Raw genomic sequence first — 22336 nt, forward strand, 5'->3', positions numbered from 1 at the left:
TCCAAATATATTAAAAGTCAAAAATTAATAGTTTTGCAAGGAATTATATTATAAAAGGAATAACAGTTTCGGCCCCTGGTAAAAACACATCTTTTTAGTTTTGTTACTGTTAAATCGACCTATTGATTTGCTAGATCGTGGGTTCGAATTGATCCAACAATAACTTTTAAGCATTATTAATTTTGATATATTTTTTCTTAATTAAAAGAATTTTTTTTCGAATAAGAACAGAAGAACTTTTTTTCTCGCTTCTATGACAAATAAAATTATGGTTAAGGCCTTGAGCTCGTTCGAACCCACGATCTTATATCTTTCTAGTTATATCATTACCGATACCATGGACCATAAAGGGTTAATAGTTAAATATTACTTAAGTACAAACGCATTTCTCACCTGACGCATTCCCAGACTGTTAGTCATTTCAACCGTCAATGATGGTATTATTCTAGCATTATTCACATAAACATCGCCATTGCGATTTTTTGTTATATACAATGATGGATTGCCGCCCATATCCGACGGTATGACCTTTATAAGTTGATCCTGTGTCATTGGTGTTGTTGCTGTAATTATGTAAGTTTATATTTATTTCTTAGTTTACGTAATTTGTTTGAGAGGGAATTGCTATTATAAATCCACCATATCAATATAAATTACATAAAAATAAGTGCACATTAGAGTGTCCGTTATAACCAAACCGTTACATTCAAACCTTACATATGAAGTGGTTTTGATATCTTATGATACCATCATAAATGCTAACCATTTCGAAATAAATCCGTGAAGTGAAATTGTTACGAAATTTAGTTTGTGGTCTGATCTACGAAACATATCAACGCTATAAATTTACAGCCACTTCTTAGTAATTGTCTTTGTTCAATCTGTACTTTCATCATGAATAATTATTCTTTATAAATAAGTCAATAAACCTAGCTCCGAATAAAGTTGTCGCCTTATTATTAGTTTCGCATAATCGTCATATGCAAATCTGAAGCGCGTAGAGAACATCTTTTAAGAATCGGACTGAAGATAAGATGTGAATTTTTCCTTAGAATTCAGTTTGAATGTACCATTCAAAACCAACTATGTTTGAATAAGTTGGATCCTTAAACCTGTTTTTCAGTTTTAAAATTTTCCATAAATAATGCTATGAGGGATAGCTCTCAACACAAATACCCACTGAGGATGAGTTGCTCATTGTGGTACCACTTATATGAACTCTATCCCTTCCCTTTGGAAGCGGAAGTAGATTAACCAATCTAACTCTCTTCTTACCTGAGCCCAATGTCCGGTGCAGGCCGCTATAAGTTATGGTTGCGGTTCTAGCTCTACCCAGTATACTCCTTGATACTCCTTGTCCCCCTTTCATTGTAGTCTGGCCGTATAGCTCTCGAAACTACACACACTGTGGTGCTCTTCCACTCTTTCTGAGATTTGTTCACGAAAAAGATTCGAAGTTCCCCTTTGGCTATCCAAAGGGGTATGCCTACTTCGACGCTGGTTATTCCCTCACTTCCTTCAATTCATTAATGTCCGGGAACCCAGATAATCGCGGTCTCCAGAGTGTCGGTTAATGTAGTTATCAGTTACTTGCATGCAGCTGACGTATGTACTCTATTGCTGTTTGACTGTCAAAAAAGATAGATGCTTTGCCAGTTATGTTATGGACCTCGAGTGATTCGCAGGCCTGTCGAATCGCAAGGACTTCTGCTTAAAACTACATTATGAAGGCATTTTGAATCACATAGAGATATTTACCGAACTGGACTATAAGTTTGTTCAAAAGAGTGTATCTGCGCGATGTCATCTTTCAAGAAACCCTCAATTAGGCACCAGGACTTATGTTTTAGAATTATCCGAATGTTCGTCTTCGCAAATGCTAGAAGTTTTCTAGGACGTAGCTTAATTGCTGCCTCAAGATGTGGCAAATCTGCCACGCGAGCGCAGCACACGAACACAGAACTTGCTTAACCGTTTATTCTAGCAGCTCGCACTTCCCCTCATCTGCTGTTACTGAGCAGTCTTAACTTATAAACATGTGACGTCAGAAGGTAGTGTCCAGTTAGTATGGCCATCGTTAGCCTTAAGCCTTTTCTTAAGAGATATGAGCAACTTTGTGAGTTCAATATCGTAGGGTTTGCACATGCTTTCAGATTTTTCGCAGCCCCGTGCTTCTATCGTCGCCTTTTCTGCTTGATGATCATATGCAACTTCTGGCATCTTTGGATTTTCCCAACTGGATTGGGAAGTCTACCGTCGATTCAACGAGTGCCGTACCATGCTTTAGCAACTCATCAGTCTTTTCGCTACCTTCTATTTCTTTATGATCAGAAATCCAGTATAGATGTATCGTTCAGCCCGAGCGAAATGTATCCAATTCTTCTTCGCATTCCAGGATAATGAAGTACTGTGATTATTGCCCTCATCGCTACCTGACTCTCGAGAAATATAAGGATTCGACTTAAGCAGCTTAAGCACGATTCCTCCAGAATTTCTGAAAGAGACTGCAGTGATCTGGCACCAACACAGTAAGCAGACCGGATCCTTCCCTTGATTTGGAACCATCAATATACGCGTGTATAGTATGTTTTGTCATTTCTTCACGCTTGCATCAACCTTCCGGCTCTATTGTGGCTCAAAGATCTCTTTCGAAGTTCAAAGAGGCAATATCTCATGTTTGAACATTTTTGCGCGTCACATATATTTTTGACTGTCTAGTGTCAAAAGCGTCTACCAAGCGAATATCCCCTCTCTTAACGACGAAAACATAAAATTTAGACTAAGACAACTTGATATATTACGGACACTCTAATATATATATAAATAAATTTCAATTAATTTCGTTGATTATATCTTTTAAGTATATTTTTACTCACTTATGTGATAAAGCACATGTGTGGGTCCATGATGACGCTGGAAGGCAGCATTTGTAGGCACAAACACCGTACATGGACGCAGTGTTAAAGTGGAATTTGCAATAATATTTTGCTCTAGTAAACTATAAAACTGTAAGGAATGAGAAGAAGAAAAAGAAAATAAAAATGTATCAATTAAACGTTCAAATGTGGGTTATATGTTTGTAGTAGATTATGTACATATAAGCAATTTTATTTATTCTAAAAAAAAGTTTGTTAAATTGAAAACTTCTCGCTGGATTAAAGCATACAACAATTTTAAATAAATCAGATTAAACATACATCTACATACATATATGAAAAAGGTATGTAATTGTATAAGCTTTTTTTTTTAAATATTAGGCCAGACATTTAGTTATTAAGACTCGGAATTTGGGGTAAGAAACTCGAAACCTGTAGGCCCTTTTATTTTGGCATTGAAATTCGTAAAAAATCACGTGTGCACATCCAAGATAATCATAGTCAAACCTCGCGAAAAAAAAAACATTTGTAATATGTTGTTCCCTCGCGATTCTTGTATGAAGTATTTTTTTCCTGAGCGCAATTCAGAGCATAAGTTACCCTTAGGAGCGAAAAACCATCAAGAATCAATTTTAATATTTTAAATGCGGCTAAAGCATAAAACAGTATTTAAAAAAATCAGCATACTTGCCAAGGAAGATGAAAAGTTTAAAAACTGTAACAATATTAAGGATTTGAGTGAATGGAATGTCGTCTTGTTGCTTTGGAACTGAACTGACAATGCGCCTACAAATAAGCACGTGAATATAATTTAAAAATAATAATAAAAAAAAAATTGTAAGTTAAACGGTTTTATATAAAACAATACTTACGTGAAGTAATAATAATACTAAAAGCTAGAAAGTAATTATCTAGGTCCTAGGTACTAGTCACCACTCTTCTCAACAATCTAGGGCGTTGATCAGACAACTAAATAAAAGCGTTTGGTGCGTGAAATTTTTAAAAATGTGAGGAGTCGCATAACCTGATTTAAGGTTCAGTTGGTCTTATATATGACTATAAATAGAAATTTGATGCGTCCAACGCTTTTATTTAATTGGCTGATCAACGGCCTAGATTAATGAGGAGTGTGATGACTAGCACCTAGGACCTACCTAATTATTTTCTAGCTTTTAGTATTATTATTACTTCATTATTTTCAATAAAACCGTTCAACTTAAAATTCTTTTTTAAATTATTTTATTTTCACGTTTTTAGTCTTTATTTAATTGCCTATTATTTCTCATTCTATTTAGTTAATTTAGTGACTCTTTATTACAAGGACTTTTTCCTGACAATTTGTTATAATCCACATAATCCTTACAAAGACTTTACTCGACTCTGCGCCCTGTGTGCTTGTCCCTTCTCGAACTCCGAAATATTTTGATGTCACTTCTACCGGACTATATGTAATATTTGTTCCAAATATGAGCCAAGTCGAACATCATAGGTCGCTTTCTATTCATGTATGTATTATGTGTTCCAAATATGGACCAAATCGGACCACAAATACGATTTGTTTTAATATTTCGATCCTTGCGCCACCTAGCGGGGATTTTTTCCATAGGTCGTTTTCTATACATGTATGTATTATGTGTTCCAAATATGAACCAAATCGGACCACAAATACGATTTTTTGAAATATTTCGATCCATGCGCCACCTATCGGAGTTTTTTCTTCTTATTATTGCATTGTCATCGGGTTCTGAACTATATTCAAGTTTCAAGCTTGTAGCTTATCGGGAAGTTACTTAAATTTCAATTACAAAATTCGTGCCGGCCGGCCGGCCTGTCAAGTCAAGCTAAATAAAACCGTTTAAAAGGTTTTGACTGATCGGTTGATCCCTTCATAAAAATGGTCACAACCGCTCCAAAATTAAAATTGAACTGTTGAAAACGGACCTACTAATAAAACGCCCTCTCGCGGTGAAAAATAACGAAGTACCACTCCCTGCATCACAATGGACCTACCTACCTTTCCCTTATAACTATCTATATCATCTAATAGCCTGCTACTGTACCGCTTCTTCTTCCATTTTCCTTTCTTATTCCTGTCCTTTACGTTTTCGCTTCCCATGATTTTCTCCTTCTACTTTTTTTCCTTCTCCCACACCGCCCCAATTCCCACTTTCACTCCCATTAGCTCTAGCTCTCCCATCTAGACTGCCTCATATATGGAATCTATATACCAAATATTGCAGATATAGGGAGTTTAGATTTTTATTTCACTCGGTTGATCTACAGCTGGTATTATCCCTTCATAAAAATGATCGAAACCGCTCCTAAATGAAAGTTGTAGTGGTGAAAACGGACACACTACTAGAACCACTCCCTGCATCACAATGGCTCTACCTAACTTCCCCCTATCACCCTCTTTATCACCCAATAGCCTACTACGTTTCTACTTTTTCTTCTACTCCTTCTTTTTATACCCAGCTGTACTTATACACAGGGTATTATAACTTTGATTGGATAACGGTTGGTTGTACAGGTATAAAGGAATCTAGATAGATATAGACTTCCGTATATCAAAATCATCATTATCAAAAAAATGTATTGAGCCATGTCCGTCCGTCCGTCTGTCCGTTCGTCCGCCTGTCCGTTAACACGATAACATGAGTAAATATTCAGATATCTTCGCCAAATTTGGTACACGAGCCAGACTACATTGGTATTGAAAATGAGCGAAATCGGATGATAACCACTTTTTATATACATAACATTTTGGAAAACACAAAAACCTGATTATTTAGTAAATAATACACCGATAAAGTTGAAATTTGACCTGTGGACTGATATTGATACTCTTGATAAAAATTTGAAAAAATTTTTTAAAATGGGCGTGGCACCGCCCACTTGTGATAAAATCAATTTTACAAATATTATTAATCATAAATCAAAAATCGTTAATTTATTTAATAATTTGGGAAAAATTTAAACAACGTGACATCAGGACGGAGAAGGCGACAGCTGTTTCGATTATACCTTTTTTAAATCTCGTCAAAGCCTTTTCTCCCGGGAGTGGGATTCGAACCCGCACTCCTACGATGGTTGAAATGGTTAAAAACGCATTCAGCCACGTCATGCCTTAGTTGTTGTAAACCTTATGCCAATTGCCTTCTTTGCATATTTTCTTTATTCATAGTCCATACTTCGTATGGCATCATATGGTATAGTTATGCGTTGGTAAGGCGGTTTCAGAGAAACTTGGTGTTGTTGCTATGTTCTATTTATAGAACTTAAACGAATTAACACCAATGCGTTTATAACACTTCAACCATCGTAGGAGTGCCGGTTCGAATCCCAATCCCGGGAGAAAAGGCTTTGAAGAGATTTAAAAAAGGGTATAATCGAAACAGCTGTCGCCTTGTCCGTCCTGATTTCACATTGTTTAAATTTTTCCCAAATTATTAAATAAATTATAAATTAAAAATTGCTTCAAATAAATGTTTTCATATATTTAAAGCAATAAGGGTACTCCCCGCTTAAAAACTCATACAAAAATCGTTAAACCTATCGTAACGAAATTCGGCAGAGAGGTTGCCTATACTATAAGGAATGCTTTGAAGAAAAATTAACGAAATCTGTTAAGGATCACGCGCACTTTTATATAAAAGATTTTTAAAAGGGTCGTGGACAAATAAAATAACCTATATATTTGCAAAAGTGAGCTTTATATCCATGGTATTTCATTTCCCAAGTAGATTTATAAGAATAAATAGGAAAAACTTCAAATTTTAAAAAATGGGCGTGGCACCGCCCCTTTTATGACTAAGCAATTTGCAATGTTTCGGGAGCCATAACTCGAATAAAAATTAGTTCAGAATAGAACCATATGTATATGTATTATTGCGCAGCCTTGTAACACTATTAAGTACACAAAACAAAAAACAACAGCATTTCAAATGTACAGCTGGGTATGTAATGTTCGGTTTCACCCGAACTTAGACTTCTTTACTTGTTATTCCTGTCTCTGGCTCTTCCACCTAAACTGCCTCATACATGGAATCTATATACCAAATATTGAATAAATAGCGAGTTTACATTTTTATTTCACTCCCACTCCCATTCGTACTTCCACTCTCTTTACCTGTCCCACATTAGTGACTTCATATATGGAAAATATTACGGAGATATAGCGAATATAAATTTTTGTTTTACTCTCATTCCAATTCCCACTCCCACTCTGATACCCCCTACCACTCTTACTCCCATCTTCACTCCTTTTACCTCGCTCACCTAAATTACCTCATATATAGAATCTATGTATGTATATATGAAATAATCGACACCCCTTCAAATAGCTACTGAAATACAACGAATTTAAATTTTTGTTTCACTCCCAGCTCCACTCTCGCACCTACTCCTACTTTCACTTCCTCTACCACTTCCGTCAGAAGCTTCTTTTAGTTACCTAGTTATAAAAATAGTTCTAATATTTGTCATTAATACAACGAAACAATAAAGTCATATATAGTACATATCCTTTTTATGTACAACTGTACACATGTGTATATGTGCCTCCTTATTTTCTGCCTTCCCTGCCGCTATGACTACAAAATGCCAAAAAAATAATCAGAAATGCAAAATATACACAAAACATGCGACTATGTTCATACATTCATCATATACATACATATGTACATATTGCATAAACCAAAAAGGCGCCCCATTGTTGCCAAAGTTTATTGAACCAACCATTACATCACGCTTGTACCAACTATTAACTACCTAACTGAAAAAAGTCGAGCAACACAACAGAAACTAAAAGCATTCGCATAGTTTTTGCAGCTATGAATATAAAAGATACCCGCTCCATTTACCTAATCATATTTACAAACGAAAAAAGTTTTATATCGAAATTGATACCATGAAATATTTGGTTCGCCTCCATTTACTAGACAAGATTTTTAACTATTATATTTCTTGTTTGCTCTTTTCCTAGTTTCTTCCCAAGTCCCATTTATGTAAATTAGAGCTTTTATTGTTTTTCAACTTGTTTTGAACAACCATCTTAATAAAGAAGCGATTTTATACATTCCATTTTAAATTATTTGTTTCGAACATTGTCTGGGTCGCAAAACACTTCAGACGCAGCACAGACAACATTAAAAATAAAAAAAAGCATGAGTGCTTCGCTGCTTGGACAGTTGTAGCTAAACCAAGGCAGGAAGGACATCGACCACCACAATGACTAATCATTTGCACATACAAACGATGCCACACATGAAATTGGAAATCGCTTCTTTAGTTTGTGTTTAGTTTGTTAGCCAACTAAACCAGCTGCACGAGCTCTTTGGTCGATGGGCGTAGCACGTTTTGACGCCGTGGCAGCGTTTGCACGCAACATTCTAGTGTGTTTGAAGCCAGCACACCTTCGCGCAACCCCTAAACCCGAAACAGATCCTTTGTTACGGAGAGGTGTCGTCCGTTGTTTTCGTCCTTCACTTTCTGTACGTTTTCCCTCCCTTCCTAATTGCACTTTGCTTATTGAGTATAATAGAAACATGTATTGACCCTGCTGGCAAACGAACTAGTTGTAAGCTACCTCCGAACTCTAATGAACCCTAATTAAGCAAGTGAAAGCAGTTTTTACACATAAGCCAGTAGAAGTTTTTATATAGAAATGTCCAAATACTTTTAAATTTTGAGGAATCACCCTCATATACGTGAAACTGCTTTTTGCTCGGCAATAAGACTTCGTGAGTCACACAGTTGGAACTCGAGGCAATTATCCACAGTAGTATCCTCAGAAGGCTTCCCGGTTTATCTTCGTCAACAGATTATCACACGCCCTCACAAAGTGTTGACAGGTGCCATAAGGTTAAGTTCTCCTCAAGAGGCGACTGTGTGGCGATGTGGTGCAAAAGAAGGACGCAATTTCACACTACACCGACGGTTCCAAAATGGAATGCGGTGTGGAAGCGAGTGTCTTCTGTGGGCATCTTAAGGTGTCGGTGTCAGTCCGTCTAGTCAATTTTGCTAGTATCTTCCCAGTGGAAGTTCTGCGTATAGGGAGGTTGTATACCCTTCTGTTGGAGGACTCGGTGGGGGCATTTACTCAGATAGCCAAGTAGCGCAGCGTGGCGCTTAACTCCCCCATCAGCAAGATGTCGCTTCAAGACGCAGCTAACTTCGCAAACATAACTTTTATATGGGTATCTAGCGACAAGAACTTTGTGGGCAACTAGAAGGCCGACGAACTTGCAAAGGGCAAGATCACTGCTGGTGGCAGCGGAGATGGTCGAGATGCCTCAGCCACTCACATCAATCAAACGAACGATACATAGCCTAATAAAGTTTAAAGAACAATATCGATGCTTGCATTTTGAAAATTTACAGGGTGGCGACAAATCACTATTACAGTTTTTTAAAGTGCTATTTGCCAATACCTTGCAAAAATTCCGAATACTCTATGCATGTATGTATGGAGTACTCGCTATGGACCAATCGAGTGCTCCAAAATTAACCACAATTCATACAAAAAATATGGTCCAATTAACATTGCGATGTCCTAGGACTGGACCATATACTCCAGCTCCGCATTACATCAGAGTAATCCATGTAGTACCCACAGTCCAATAAACATCGTGTAGTGATTACAATCGTTAAAAACGAGCAATGATCGGCTTACAATATGCTCGTGTAGAAACATGAGTTGGTCCATTGCTGCATTACAGTGGAGTATAATGGTAAGTACTCCAGTGGACCACATGATCCAACCATTTTTGCAGGGTTATAGTACCTGGATGAATGAGCTGTGCTCAGTATGATAAAAGCGTAACTTGAAAATGTTGGTCAGCTTTTATTTGCGTGAGCTTACTTTTAATTATGCCAAAAGTAGTATGGAAAATGGTGTATCAACTCGAGAAGTAAAAACCTCTCAAAGGTTCGAGGATAATTGAAAATTGATGTTGGATATCAAGTAGAGAACTTTACGTTTCTCAAAACTTGGCAAATATTTAATCGATGATTGCTGGGATGTATGTATATGTATTATTAATACATACATATGTCATGCACTTGGCGACTGTTGAACATTTAATTTTTTTTTTATTTCGGTATGCGTACCTAATGCCAATTGGCGCAGGACTCGAAGCAAAAAGTTTCATAAACAAAGTAAGCAATTTAGAAAATTTGCCATTGTCACTAAAAGCATACGAGAAGTTTTTATAGAAAGGTATATAATTTAATGAATTGAATTTGGTGTCATGGCCTTTTGGTCTAAGTATACCACGCGTCGTCTCACTTTCTTTTCTGCAATAAAATTATTATACTCAGCCGTGCTTAGCATGTATAGCATATCATTGACTTTTCTTGCCTAAGAATGGAGTTATTTAATCCTTTTTTGAGTGTTACATTACAATTTCTTTATATGTATGAGAAGGAGGTAGAATTGCTTAAATCATGTTCGTCCATCTGTAGGCACTTATGAATTAAGAAAATATATATATGTATATCTTAACTGAATTTGGTACAGGGAGCTCCAGGGCCGTAGAGAGCCGAGCCGGGCCCTTGGCACAGTTCGCGTTTACGGGCCCCCCTAAAAAATAAACTCAATCCAGTAAAAAAAATAACATAACATACATAAATTTTTCAATTCACATTGTCAGTTTTATTTCATATAAAATAAGATTTACTGGAGCACTTACATACATAAATTGCTCCATTAACTTTGCTTACATGAACTTTTTCTAAATATCTACATTTTAAGAGCTTGAATCAGCCAAAGAAAACCTTCCCTGCTTTTTGGTTTGCGAATATGGAAATTACCGATTCAAAACTAATGCTGCGAGCAAGGCTGGAGTCCAACGCCTATGTTCCAAGGCTTGTCAAGCGATTTTGGCTCATAGTAGAACGTAAAAAATTTTTCACACGAGACAATAGACTAAAGAACGCTCCCCTTCACTCACACTGACTGGAAGTGTGCAAAATATTCTTAATGCTATGCAGATGTTAGGAAATAATACTTCCATCTTCAAGTCACGAAATTTGTTCAGAAGTTGAAATGGTGGCAGCGAATCACATCCCAAATTTTCTAAGAGGATGCCTTTGAGATTAATGATTCGATCTATTAGATCATCTATCTTCCGTCAGATCCTGATACTTCCACAAAAAACTAAATTTAATCGCAATGTCATTTACGCCTTCGAAACGTCTTGTCACGTTACCAATCAAGCAGTCCAAAAGAACGTAAAAAACTTGCTGTTTGAATTGAGTTTCGGAATCACACTCGGGTGATTCTCCAGGTAATTCATCGAACTGGCGCTTTCTTATCTTCCTTCTTTCTCTGCGAAGGTGTTCACAACTCCTATACTCCCTGCAAGAACCTTACATTCTTGAAGTATGATCGACCATTGATCCCTGAACTTATTCAACTCTTCAATCAGGCTACGTATATTTTCTGTTTCCACGTCCAGTGTGGCATTTCTAGCTTGCAGTACCAGATTTCGATGGTTGATTACCGCCAACACTTTGAGCCAAATGGAGGCTAAGAGGATACACTCAAATTTTCCCATATATGCTTCAATACCTTTCAAATCCGTTACTGTTTCTGAACTCAGATTCAAAAACTTGATTTCATCAATAGCTTTCAATATTTGGGGAATGTGAGTTGCGAAAGGTTTCACACTATCCACACGAGCAGACCATCGTGTTTGTGATATGCTGTGCAAGGAGCAATTAGTTTTTTCCTTGAGAATTTCCCATCTCTGAGGGTTTGCGCTAAAGATATTATACAATTTCTGTATAATACCGAAAAATGTGATTACTTCTACACATTAAAAAATTTACCAATAATTGCACCACTGACAAAAGAAATACGAAGCTTGCAACAATTAACGCGAAACTGGCATACTCATATGTTTGCACAAATTGGCGCTTCGCAAAACAAGTCAAGTGTACTAATTTTTTCAAATTAAGGCTCTAGTTTATTATCAGCCTGTATCTAGAGATGTCGCTGGCTTTTACAAAAACGAAAAAGCAATACGACCAAACCGATAGGGGCGTAGTTATAGTCGAAATAAAATGTGATTTTAAGTTAGTTGAAGCATTTTTGACAGATAGCGCTTTTAAAATTGTGTCAAAAACGTTTATCTAACTTAAAATCACGTTTTATTTCGACTATGACTATGCCCCATAGTATTTTATTGGCTGCTTATGATTTTAGTTTAGGGATTTTCAATTTTAAAACAATTTTTTATAGCAACAAAATATGTATGTATCTCTGAAATCCTAGTTAGAGTACTGTCAAACTGCTTTGCCTTGCTGGGCCCCCAAAAACCTTCCTGGCCCCAGGGCAATTGCCCTGGCTGCCCCCTCCTCTCCGCGGCCCTGGCGAGCTCTTGCGACTTGACATTCAAATCACTTGAAACATGCAAATATTGGTAGTACAAATAGAGAGAGAGTGATCATGGCGGACCAGAACAAGGTGGTCACGGCTCAACATATGTACATACATACAATATTTTGTTTTTGTGATTACCTGCCTCTAAAATCCAACATTTGCTAACGCTAAAACTCCATCGCCAATAATATATAAAACAGTATAGGATTTGCGCTGTTATTCCATCGGACCATATGGTCTTAAATGTTGCATATGCGTACTTGTTACTGATTTTGATATTTTAAGAGATGCAGTTTTGGCGTTAGCGAATGTTGGAATTCGGGTGCTGCCTCCACATTCCATGCTTTTCTAATTCTAAAACTTCATCCCCAAAAATATCTAAAATAGTCATAAGAAATAACAGCCTAACTCCTATACTTTTACATAGGACCTAGGAGGTATTAGCCGTGTTTTTTAACACGAGCGTATACGTTTCGTTTGCGCGTGTAAAAAAACGCCTATCCTCACTTAGATAATGCTTAGGAGACCCATCTAACGGCTGTGGTTAAACAACTGGCTACAGCAACAGGGTGTACCGAAAAGCGGAGACGCAACGCTTTGATGGCCATAGGGTATCACATATAGCTGAATCAGTTGCGATGAATTGTGGACACACATAGAATACATAGAATTAGTGTAGAGGGTGAAATGAAGACACATATTTCAATTACATCTGAGTATAATGCGTATTGAAATTTAGTAGGACAAAATTTATACGCAGCAATTTCAGAGGTGTATTTATAGTTTGTCGCTTAGCAGTCAATATAAAGTTTAAGCGTAAACGGATATACGCGTGTTAAAAAATGTAAAATAAATATGTTGCTAACATTTCTGCGCATTTGATACAGTTTTGGATATTTTTGCGATGGAGTTTTAACGTTGGCGAAACCTAGAATTCAGGGGCTGTTCATATATTAAAAATGGGAATAATATTTATTCAGGGTGTACGACGAAAAATGATTTCTCTCAAACAAACTAAATTAAACTTGATTTGAAAATGTTACACTTTTTAAAGAACACAAGAAATAATTGCTATTTTTGCGAGTCACACAGTTGAGTATAGCACATACAATTCTACCCGAATTAGGTTTCCCTTAGTTACTTTCTTTTATTCTTAGTTACGTTAAAACTGTTTTTTACCTCAATGACAGATATTCAAATGTTTGTGGGGGTAGGTTAAATTCGTACCTGATGGTATTTATACTCGTACATGAGTTATGCGCCTCGTATCCAGCTGATTGTATTCGTATAATTATTTTTTTTTTACATTATGACTCAGCTTATTGTTTACTCCTTCCATTTTAATATTAACTTCACATTAGTTTTATAAGCGAAAAGTTTTCTTTCGCTAGTAAGAGTGATCAGATCGATATTAAGTTCTAGTTTAACGTCAGGCGCGGAATATGAGTGCAATTAGTTAGCAGTGGTTCTTGTATTTGCAATGGTAGTTCGAGGATGATAAATAGAAGAGAAGGCTGTTAAATTGAGGACTGTGGGAAGATTTTGTTGAGAGGATCTCAAATCATGGATATATCGTTAGCTTAATGTGAAAATGTGCTAAGTCACTTTTTTTGAAAAAGTGTATTTTAATGCAGTTTTAAAACTGAATTTAAAATACATGGATCACAAGAAAAAAAAATATTTTTATTTTTAATTTTTACGTGCAGTTTGCAATGATGTGTAAATGTCGTCAACTGTTCAAAAAAAAATATGCTAAGTCAACCAGTCAATAATATCAATCTGAATTACTAGTCATTTCTTTGTGACCGCATTTTATTTACTTATTTTATTCATTCAGTCTAAAAGTACATGGTTTGTTGTTGTTGTTGTTGTATTAACGATAAAGACACTCCCCGAAGGCTTTGGGCCGATGTTGATGGTCCTTTGCAGCATATAGATCCGGCACGTTCCGGTAACAAAGCACTATTAAGGTACTAGTCCCACCATCTCGGGAACGATTTATATGACCACATTAAACCTTCTAGGCCATCCCGTCCTCCCCACCCCCTAGTTCCATGACGAACTTGGGGTCGCCAGAGTCTCAGCTGTCAATGAAACAGATCTCGCCACGGGTAGGTGAGGTTGGCAATTGGGTTGGAGAAGCTATATATTGCGCTGGGTTGCCTACATAACCCCTTGAAATTGGATTAACCCAATTGAAACATACCTTTGGTGTTTTATAAATGCTTTGCGCTGACCATAATCTACTTCAATTCTTACATGTCGATAACTACATGCTTTGATACAGACTAGTTAAAAATAGAAAACAATTCAAGCTTAAACTTATATAAGTTGTTATTAAAATTAAGAACACTACTGAATCGATTTGCTAGATGTATAGTCCTAGTTATAGGTTCATTCATAGCATAATTCGTTTTATTAGTTATTTAGATAAATAATTTATTATGCCGAAGATCACGCATTGGAATATATGGAACGAACAAATTAGATAAACCAGAGCAATTCGTGATGACGTTTATTACATTATAGGCAAGCATGAGTGAGATTAAAGTTGTTCTGTCATGCAAAGCCTGAAGACCAAGCAATTTGCACCTGCTGGTATATGATGGGACGCCGTCTGACCAGTGAAGCATACGCAAAGCAATTTTTGTAAAAAATGTTTGAACTCTCTCAATTTCATAGGAGTTATATTCATAGAAAGGATTCCATATTAATGAGCAATATTCGAGACGACTTCTGACCAAGGATATATAAAGTGCCTTCAACGTCATAGGGTCCTTCAACTCACTGGTGTTACGTCTACTGAACCAAACCATTGCAACAAATTTTGAAACAACGAAGTCAATGGTACTAGAATGAGAGAGTTTGGAGTTAAAAATTACACTCAAGTCTTTACTCTCTTGACAACGATTAAGAGATTTAGTCTTTAGTTTGTAGATAAAGTATGTGGCAGTTGTCTTTTTGGAATAAGACACAGCACAGCATTTGTTTGAATTTAAATATAAATTATTGTCTACGCACCATCCGGCAAAAGAGGCCCGATCAGAACCGTTAGAAATAGTTTGACAAATAAATAGTATTTTTTGGTGAAATATATAGTTTTAGTTTTTTATTTCAATCACTAAAGATGAGCAGTAATGAGAAAACATATTGAGTAAAAACTGCTAAGTCAGGAGAAAAAATTTGTTATGAGTGCGGAAATTGTGCTAAGTCATAAAATAGCTGCTGGGTTGGCATACATGATTTTTATTTATCTTTTTCAAAGCTTCTACACTCAAAAGCATTGCAGTTAAGGTATCCTCATTCACAGTTTTGAAAAAAGAAGGTTATTTCAAAAGTTATTCATTTTTTTCGTCTCCTGTAAAATTCGTAAAAGTTGCCTTAGCACATTTTGACATTAAGCTAACGATATATAGCAAAAGAAATTTAACCTTTTCACTACCGTACTACAGGTAACACATAACACATTTTTCCAGATAGTTATAGTACCCAACTTGAAGTAAAAAATTGTTTGTACTGGGATAATATCGTCGCCCCCTTGCCAGAAGCATGAATGTGCCAAAATGAAAATGTTGGGAAATCGAGTTTCAAAGTTTATTGCTCTCTCAAAATTAGAGGAATTAGTTTCTAGTGTAAAAATGTACTTATTATATTATACTCACACTATGCTCTTTTAACCGAGATAATTGTTCTGCTTGCATCCTTTCTATTCTCCGAGATTTAGCATACTCATTTTTCTGGCACAACAAAAATTTTAAAAGCTGATATATGTATTTTTTGTTAACACATCTATACAAAAAAATTAATAGTAGTCGGATCTGGTTAATCTGCTCATGCTTTCTATGCATTTTGATGCGCTGAATCCGAATAAGCTATAAGAATTGGCCCAACTAGTAATGGTATGGCTTTAACCTCAAAAGGCCAGATTGATTTTAAATAACGTTAGGGCCAAGCCAAGACCTGCTAGGCCCATTCCGTTGGCGGATTGGGATTCGGCGCATTACAGTAATTGGAAAAACAGCGGCTTTGACTTATCGAAAGTATGTACCTATGTAAATGAAAAAAGTTACATATTGAAATCAATTTCATATACACTAATGTGTTTTTATTAAGATATTATTGCAAACATAGAACTAGTCCTTATTCTCATCAGAATCAGAATTTTCTGAAATGTTTGGTTCGGGAAAAGCGTTGCCCCCAAGATTTTTATAAAAAAATGATATTATTTTGTTATAACCAGTTCTTGCACAATTTTTCCAAGTATTCTAGTTTTGATTCGTGATGAGCCAACGGCTTCGAATAAAACGGCTTGCCTTCATTGCATTTATTTTTAGGTTATTAAGCTATTAAAAATTCTTTATCGGTGTAATTATTTTGAAGAATACCAGGCACTTATACCTGAACGATGGAACATACGAATATGTGCTGTTCTTATTTTTTTCAAAATTGTAAAAATTGTTTAGCCATATCAACGAATGTGTCATACAATATGCCACATTCATTTTTCTGGCTCAACTTTTTGTGATTGAATTGTACATTCGTGAAAATGGCATTGCAAATTATTGGGGTTTCCATGTACGTAGGAAGCTCTAGATTTAAGTAGAACCTAGAGAATATAAAGGGTATTCTAAAGAGGCCTCTAATACAAAATCGGAAAAATTGCACATTCATGCTTCTGGCTAGAGGGCGACGATATGTTGGACTGTTTTTCTTACAAACTGTTGATTAGGACTCATTTATTCAATTAAAGTGACTGTTGTCCAATTTTTGTACACCAATGGGATAATATGTTCCATACACAATATGAGTTGTCAGAAAAAACCGTAAAAATGTATAGGCTCATTGAACTAACTTAATACAGCTGATCGTATAAGAAATACTCTTCTGGTGTACTTTAATAGCACGCAAATATAAGACTATGTAGAATAAATCATTTTTTCTAATTTTCAGGAGGGACCAAACCCATCCTACCTTTCTTGCTGTTGATATTTTCTAAATCTGATAACCAATAACATAATATTCCACAATATGTCTGGGCCCGAAACGTGTTATACGATCGGTGATCGACCATTTTTTTAATCGCAATAGCTCTTAGCTCGGTACTCATTAGATCTAAAACTTATTATCATTTTTATGAATCTTCTGACAGATACATATTTCCCACTCAGCATTTAGGTGATTCCATTTTGAATTTCCCTACATATCAATACAATTTGATTTCTCTTTCCGACTAAATAATGAGTTATCATTCAATTGAACAAAAGAAATCATCAAATATGAATACTTTTGATGATGAAAAACCAAAAAGCATATTTCGATCACTCATTCGAATCATTTTTGAAGTCCTTTTATGAGTAAATTTCAATATTTCATAAAAACCAACAAAAAGAATAATGAAGTATGCTTACCTTTGATGATCAAAAACTGAATATAGTTTTTCAATCACATTTTGGAATCATATTTGAATCAAATGTGTTTGCTTTAGGTGATCAAAAATTTATAATAATTTTTTATTCAGCTTTCTGAATCTTTTATGAATATATTGTTTGACTGAATAATGAATTTTATACTTGTTGAAATTTTACTTTTCATTAAAAATTTTATTTTTTTCACATACACATATTTTTTCCATCATGAAGCTAAGAAAAAATATATAAAAATTTTATTATTTATGCAAAAAATATTCTTCAAGACAAAAATAATGTAATGCTGCTCGTGAACGAAGATTTCCCCAACCATTTCTCCCCTTCAGCTTCCCAGAAAATACACAATGATTGGACAATACATAGGTTGTGAGCTATTTGAACCCCAGGTAAGTGAAACTATCTTGACATACCTGGATACGGCTTCAACATCGTCGTATAGTATCCGTATTTTAAGATGCAGACGATAATGCTGATGTTGGATGTTGTAGTCGTAGGTGTATATCGGTCAAGTTTGTTTGCGAGTTACCTGTGAATCTAATAGCTCACTCTCGCATGCTTTCTTCCCCTGATGAAATAAAATTATTATGTAGTATCATATTTTGAATGAGATATGAAGAATAAATGCATTATAATGGCATTCAAAAATGATTCAAAAATCTCAACCAAAACGATTGAAATATATTCACGAATATGACCAGAAAATGACTGTGAAAAGCAGTCAAATATTGCTCTAAAACTATTAAAGCTCAATTTTACAATGATATCAAACATGAATAAAAAGCGTTTCGAAATAAGAATCATAAATGATTATTCAAGAATAATCACATTTATGGTACATTTTTCTCCCGACGATACGTTAATTTTCGAACAGAAAATGCTTTTAAATTTGAACGTTTTTAATCATCTTGGGGTATGATATTTAAATATTTTTTGATCAAAATTTTCAAAAAATGCTGGCTGGGTTATGTTTTGAGTGAAATACGTGATAGTATAACACTATACGGGCCCTGTTTCCGACATTTAGGCTCGTTTGTGGCTGAGCATAGTTTCTCTTTATGAGTTTTTGTGTGGACTTTAAAAATTTTCTATTAAATAATTAATGTAATCTCAATCAATTTAGCTAAGTCCGTTGTGTGTTTGAACTCAAAGTTGCCTGAATGTTTTGGACTCTTCTATAGTATCATTTGTCGAAGCAGATAGTTCAGGTAAAATGACCTTTAGAGGCATCACCCTTTGTATTGTTATGCAGATTACGCTCTTTGTAAGGTTGGTAAAGATTTTCAACTCAATCAATAAATTAATAGCCGTGTTTTTTAACACGCGTATATCCGTTTACGCTTAAACTTTATATTGACTGCTAAGCGACAAACTATAAATACACCTCTGAAATTGCTGCGTATAAATTTTGTCCTACTAAATTTCAATACGCATTATACTCAGATGTAATTGAAATATGTGTCTTCATTTCACCCTCTACACTAATTCTATGTATTCTATGTGTGTCCACAATTCATCGCAACTGATTCAGCTATATGTGATACCCTATGGCCATCAAAGCGTTGCGTCTCCGCTTTTCGGTACACCCTGTTGCTGTAGCCAGTTGTTTAACCACAGCCGTTAGATGGGTCTCCTAAGCATTATCTAAGTGAGGATAGGCGTTTTTTTACACGCGCAAACGAAACGTATACGCGCGTGTTAAAAAACACGGCTAATATTGCTGTAAGAATGAAAAATAACGGTACTCCCCAGTTAAAGAAAATGGTGATCTGGAAATGTTTTTTCAGTTAAAACAACAACGACAGCAATAGTGCGCTCATTATATTGGTATTTAAAAAAAATAATAGATCCAGAGACATGAAAATATGAGCTATTAGTCCGGCTCTCTAAGGCTGGAGACAAAGTGATAACGATCAGTTGTGCTCTCTATTCGACTATTGATGCACATATATGAGGAAACATCAAAAACATTAGTTTTCTCCGTCGAGCTATCGACAGGCTCCACCTGTAATTAAATTATTCATCTTCTGTCGCAGAGACTATGAGACAACCTCGATGTTGTGAGTCAAAAACCTGATATCTATGGCGCCAGTGGCAATAGTTGCTGCTACTGCTACAATCCGATAAATCTGCCAGCCAATGGAGGTCAAAATAAGGAAAATAATTGGAAAGGTAAAAAAACCGTTACTGTTATATTCTCTTAAACCTGGGCATCCTAAGAGATAACTAATTATTGCGGATCCACCTCCCAGAACAAAAGAGGACGATTTCGCATTGAATAATACAGCCAATTGAACTGAAAGAGCATAAACTTGTCCTCAATTTAATTCTTACACGGGCGGTAAAATCTTATGTCGATTTATGATCAATGAATTCCGTTTCCAGAGGCCCGAACCTCGCAGTAGAGAAAAGCAAACTCCTTCAGGAGACCCGCATCACTCTCCCAAAACTTCGGTCTGGATACTGTGTCAGATTAAATTCTTACTAATCAAGATAATAAAGTATAATGTGTCCTCACATGACACCAATCATCCTTTCAATTGTATTGAAGAGCCAGCGCCACTAATACCAATATATCTTTGGTCAAAGCATGTTTAAGCTGGAAGTTTCCGTAGACTTCCGTAAGGGGACACCGATATTCACTTGTGGCTGATCGTACCTGTTGGATGGGGCAAAGCACTACCAAAAGGTCTGGAAATTTTATTTCTTTACGATCTATCGGTAGTTCTAGCTATAGTTTGCCAACAGTACTACATATGACCTTGATAGACATAACAAGCTAATTACTTTGTTTTGGGAAGGATAGCATAATGCCAATCCCTTACCCTCTAATTGCATGTACCGTTTTCGGAATGGCTGCATTGAAATACGAGCTCTATTCGTTGCGTTATTTCAGATTTCCCGGAATATATTTAAAAAAGCACAAAAGTAATAAAAATGGCAAAAGATGTCTGAGTGTCATCTTTTACCCGGATGGCTCTCTAGATATGATAGAAAAAAGTAGACTCCATAAATATTCATTCAAAAAAAGTACAAGGTTAACTGCTCAGAGGTCAAGAAAAAGGCCCATAACAATTGTAAATAGCATAATATCGGTTGGAGATTTTGCGTTTGTATATGCAATCATATAAAATTTACATAGCAAGTAAGAATTTGCCGAGAAAAAATATGATATTTTGTTTCGATGGTGCTTTGTTCCCAGCAAGCATTCGGAGTCTAAATAGGGTGACTCTCATTATGAGCGCATTTAAGAGCCCTATATTAGTATATTTCCCTTCTTGCAATGTTCGTTCAATATGAGCCTTATTCTATACATTATTTGAGCCTAAATAGGAGTCCGATTAGACTCCTCTGTGAACGCTTATAGACAGTTCACAATTTACTTCTTATATGACTCTTTTCGGAGTCATTTATGTGCATTTTGTAAGGGATTAGGATTGGCCTGTTCTGGGGGAATCATAACCGCAAGCCTTGTTTGAAAGTAAGATCTATGGTAGAAAGCTCTTAAAGGTGGGGATGTCAGTGCAGATTGAAGACATACAAAGGCTCCATATACCAACCAGTGTATACTGCCAGCCCATTTGTAATTGCAACAAAAAAAGTTAAAAATACTCACATTCATACATTGATAATAAGCGGATAACTATTAGACTATGCGAAGCATTCATGAAAGAAAAAACAACCATACCATTTTTCAAAGAGGACAGCAAGAAGCATTATATTTTTATTCAAATTTAGTTTGAAAGAAAATGTTCCCAAAATAAAATATGAATATATATTCTTAAGTTGCTTTGTTTGCTGACCCCGCTCGACATAAGGCTCATATTTTTCATCATATCAAAGTCCTATAAGACTAAGATATGATCATATTGTAACGAATTTACTGCAAATCCTCTTATTTGCCTTTTGCTAAGTTCATATCACTAAACTGTTGAATAAATAACTCCAATATAGAATAATGGAAAAATGGCCTTTATTAAAGTACTTCACAATAACACTTATACTTTGCAACTAGCTGGCTTAATAACCAAACTGACTGATGAAACTGATCTATTGCCCGACAGATAGCGTGCTTAACTGAAAACTGCTCATAGCGCCTCTACCGCTGATTTTATACTCTGTGATTACCTCGTGACATCTTCCAAAATTATTTAGTTAGTTATAAATTTCTCAGCTACAACTACAGATGTATAATTCTTATAGCTGCTCTCATACCCCATGCGCTTTTATGTGTGAGCGACACTGCCACAATCACAAGTGCATACCTTTAGGAGCATTTCAGATAAGATATCTGCATGTGCTTGTGAGTTGCTTTCAGCTGCGTGTACCTACATATGTGTAGATATAATGATTGATTCGTTTATGTAGATACATAATGATTGATCTATGGATGTGCATGCAAGGCGCTGCTTAGCATCGGCTTAGAGATGGCAGCACCCCTTAGTTTTGCTAATATTCGTAACAATATTTTTGATGCTGAAATTTTTCCCTTATTTCCGACTGACTTCGGGCTCTTAGATTAGGAAAACTCCAAAAATGTTTGAGGGGGATGAAAATACAATCTTGGCATGTGGCTCATAACATGCATCATATAGAAGTCTTTTAAAAACCTTCTGAGGATGTATTTTTTTTAATTTTCTGACACTCATATA

At 35.8% G+C, this 22336-nt stretch overlaps 1 protein-coding gene across 10 annotated transcripts in view; it reads right to left on the minus strand.

Annotated features, from left to right (window-relative positions):
* The window catches only part of Fas1 (fasciclin 1), a 153102-nt gene that overhangs the window by 81326 nt on the left and 49440 nt on the right, over positions 1–22336 (minus strand). For all 10 annotated transcript variants that reach the window (XM_067762418.1, XM_067762417.1, XM_067762414.1 and 7 more), the window contains 2 exons: positions 2877–3006; positions 394–563 (listed from right to left, as the gene is read on the minus strand). In XM_067762418.1, coding sequence (XP_067618519.1) covers positions 394–563; positions 2877–3006 — 300 coding nt within the window. The remainder of the gene's footprint in view (positions 1–393; positions 564–2876; positions 3007–22336) is intronic.

Source organism: Eurosta solidaginis, chromosome 1, assembly GCF_040869045.1.
Source record: "Eurosta solidaginis isolate ZX-2024a chromosome 1, ASM4086904v1, whole genome shotgun sequence".
Lineage (NCBI taxonomy): Eukaryota > Metazoa > Arthropoda > Insecta > Diptera > Tephritidae > Eurosta > Eurosta solidaginis.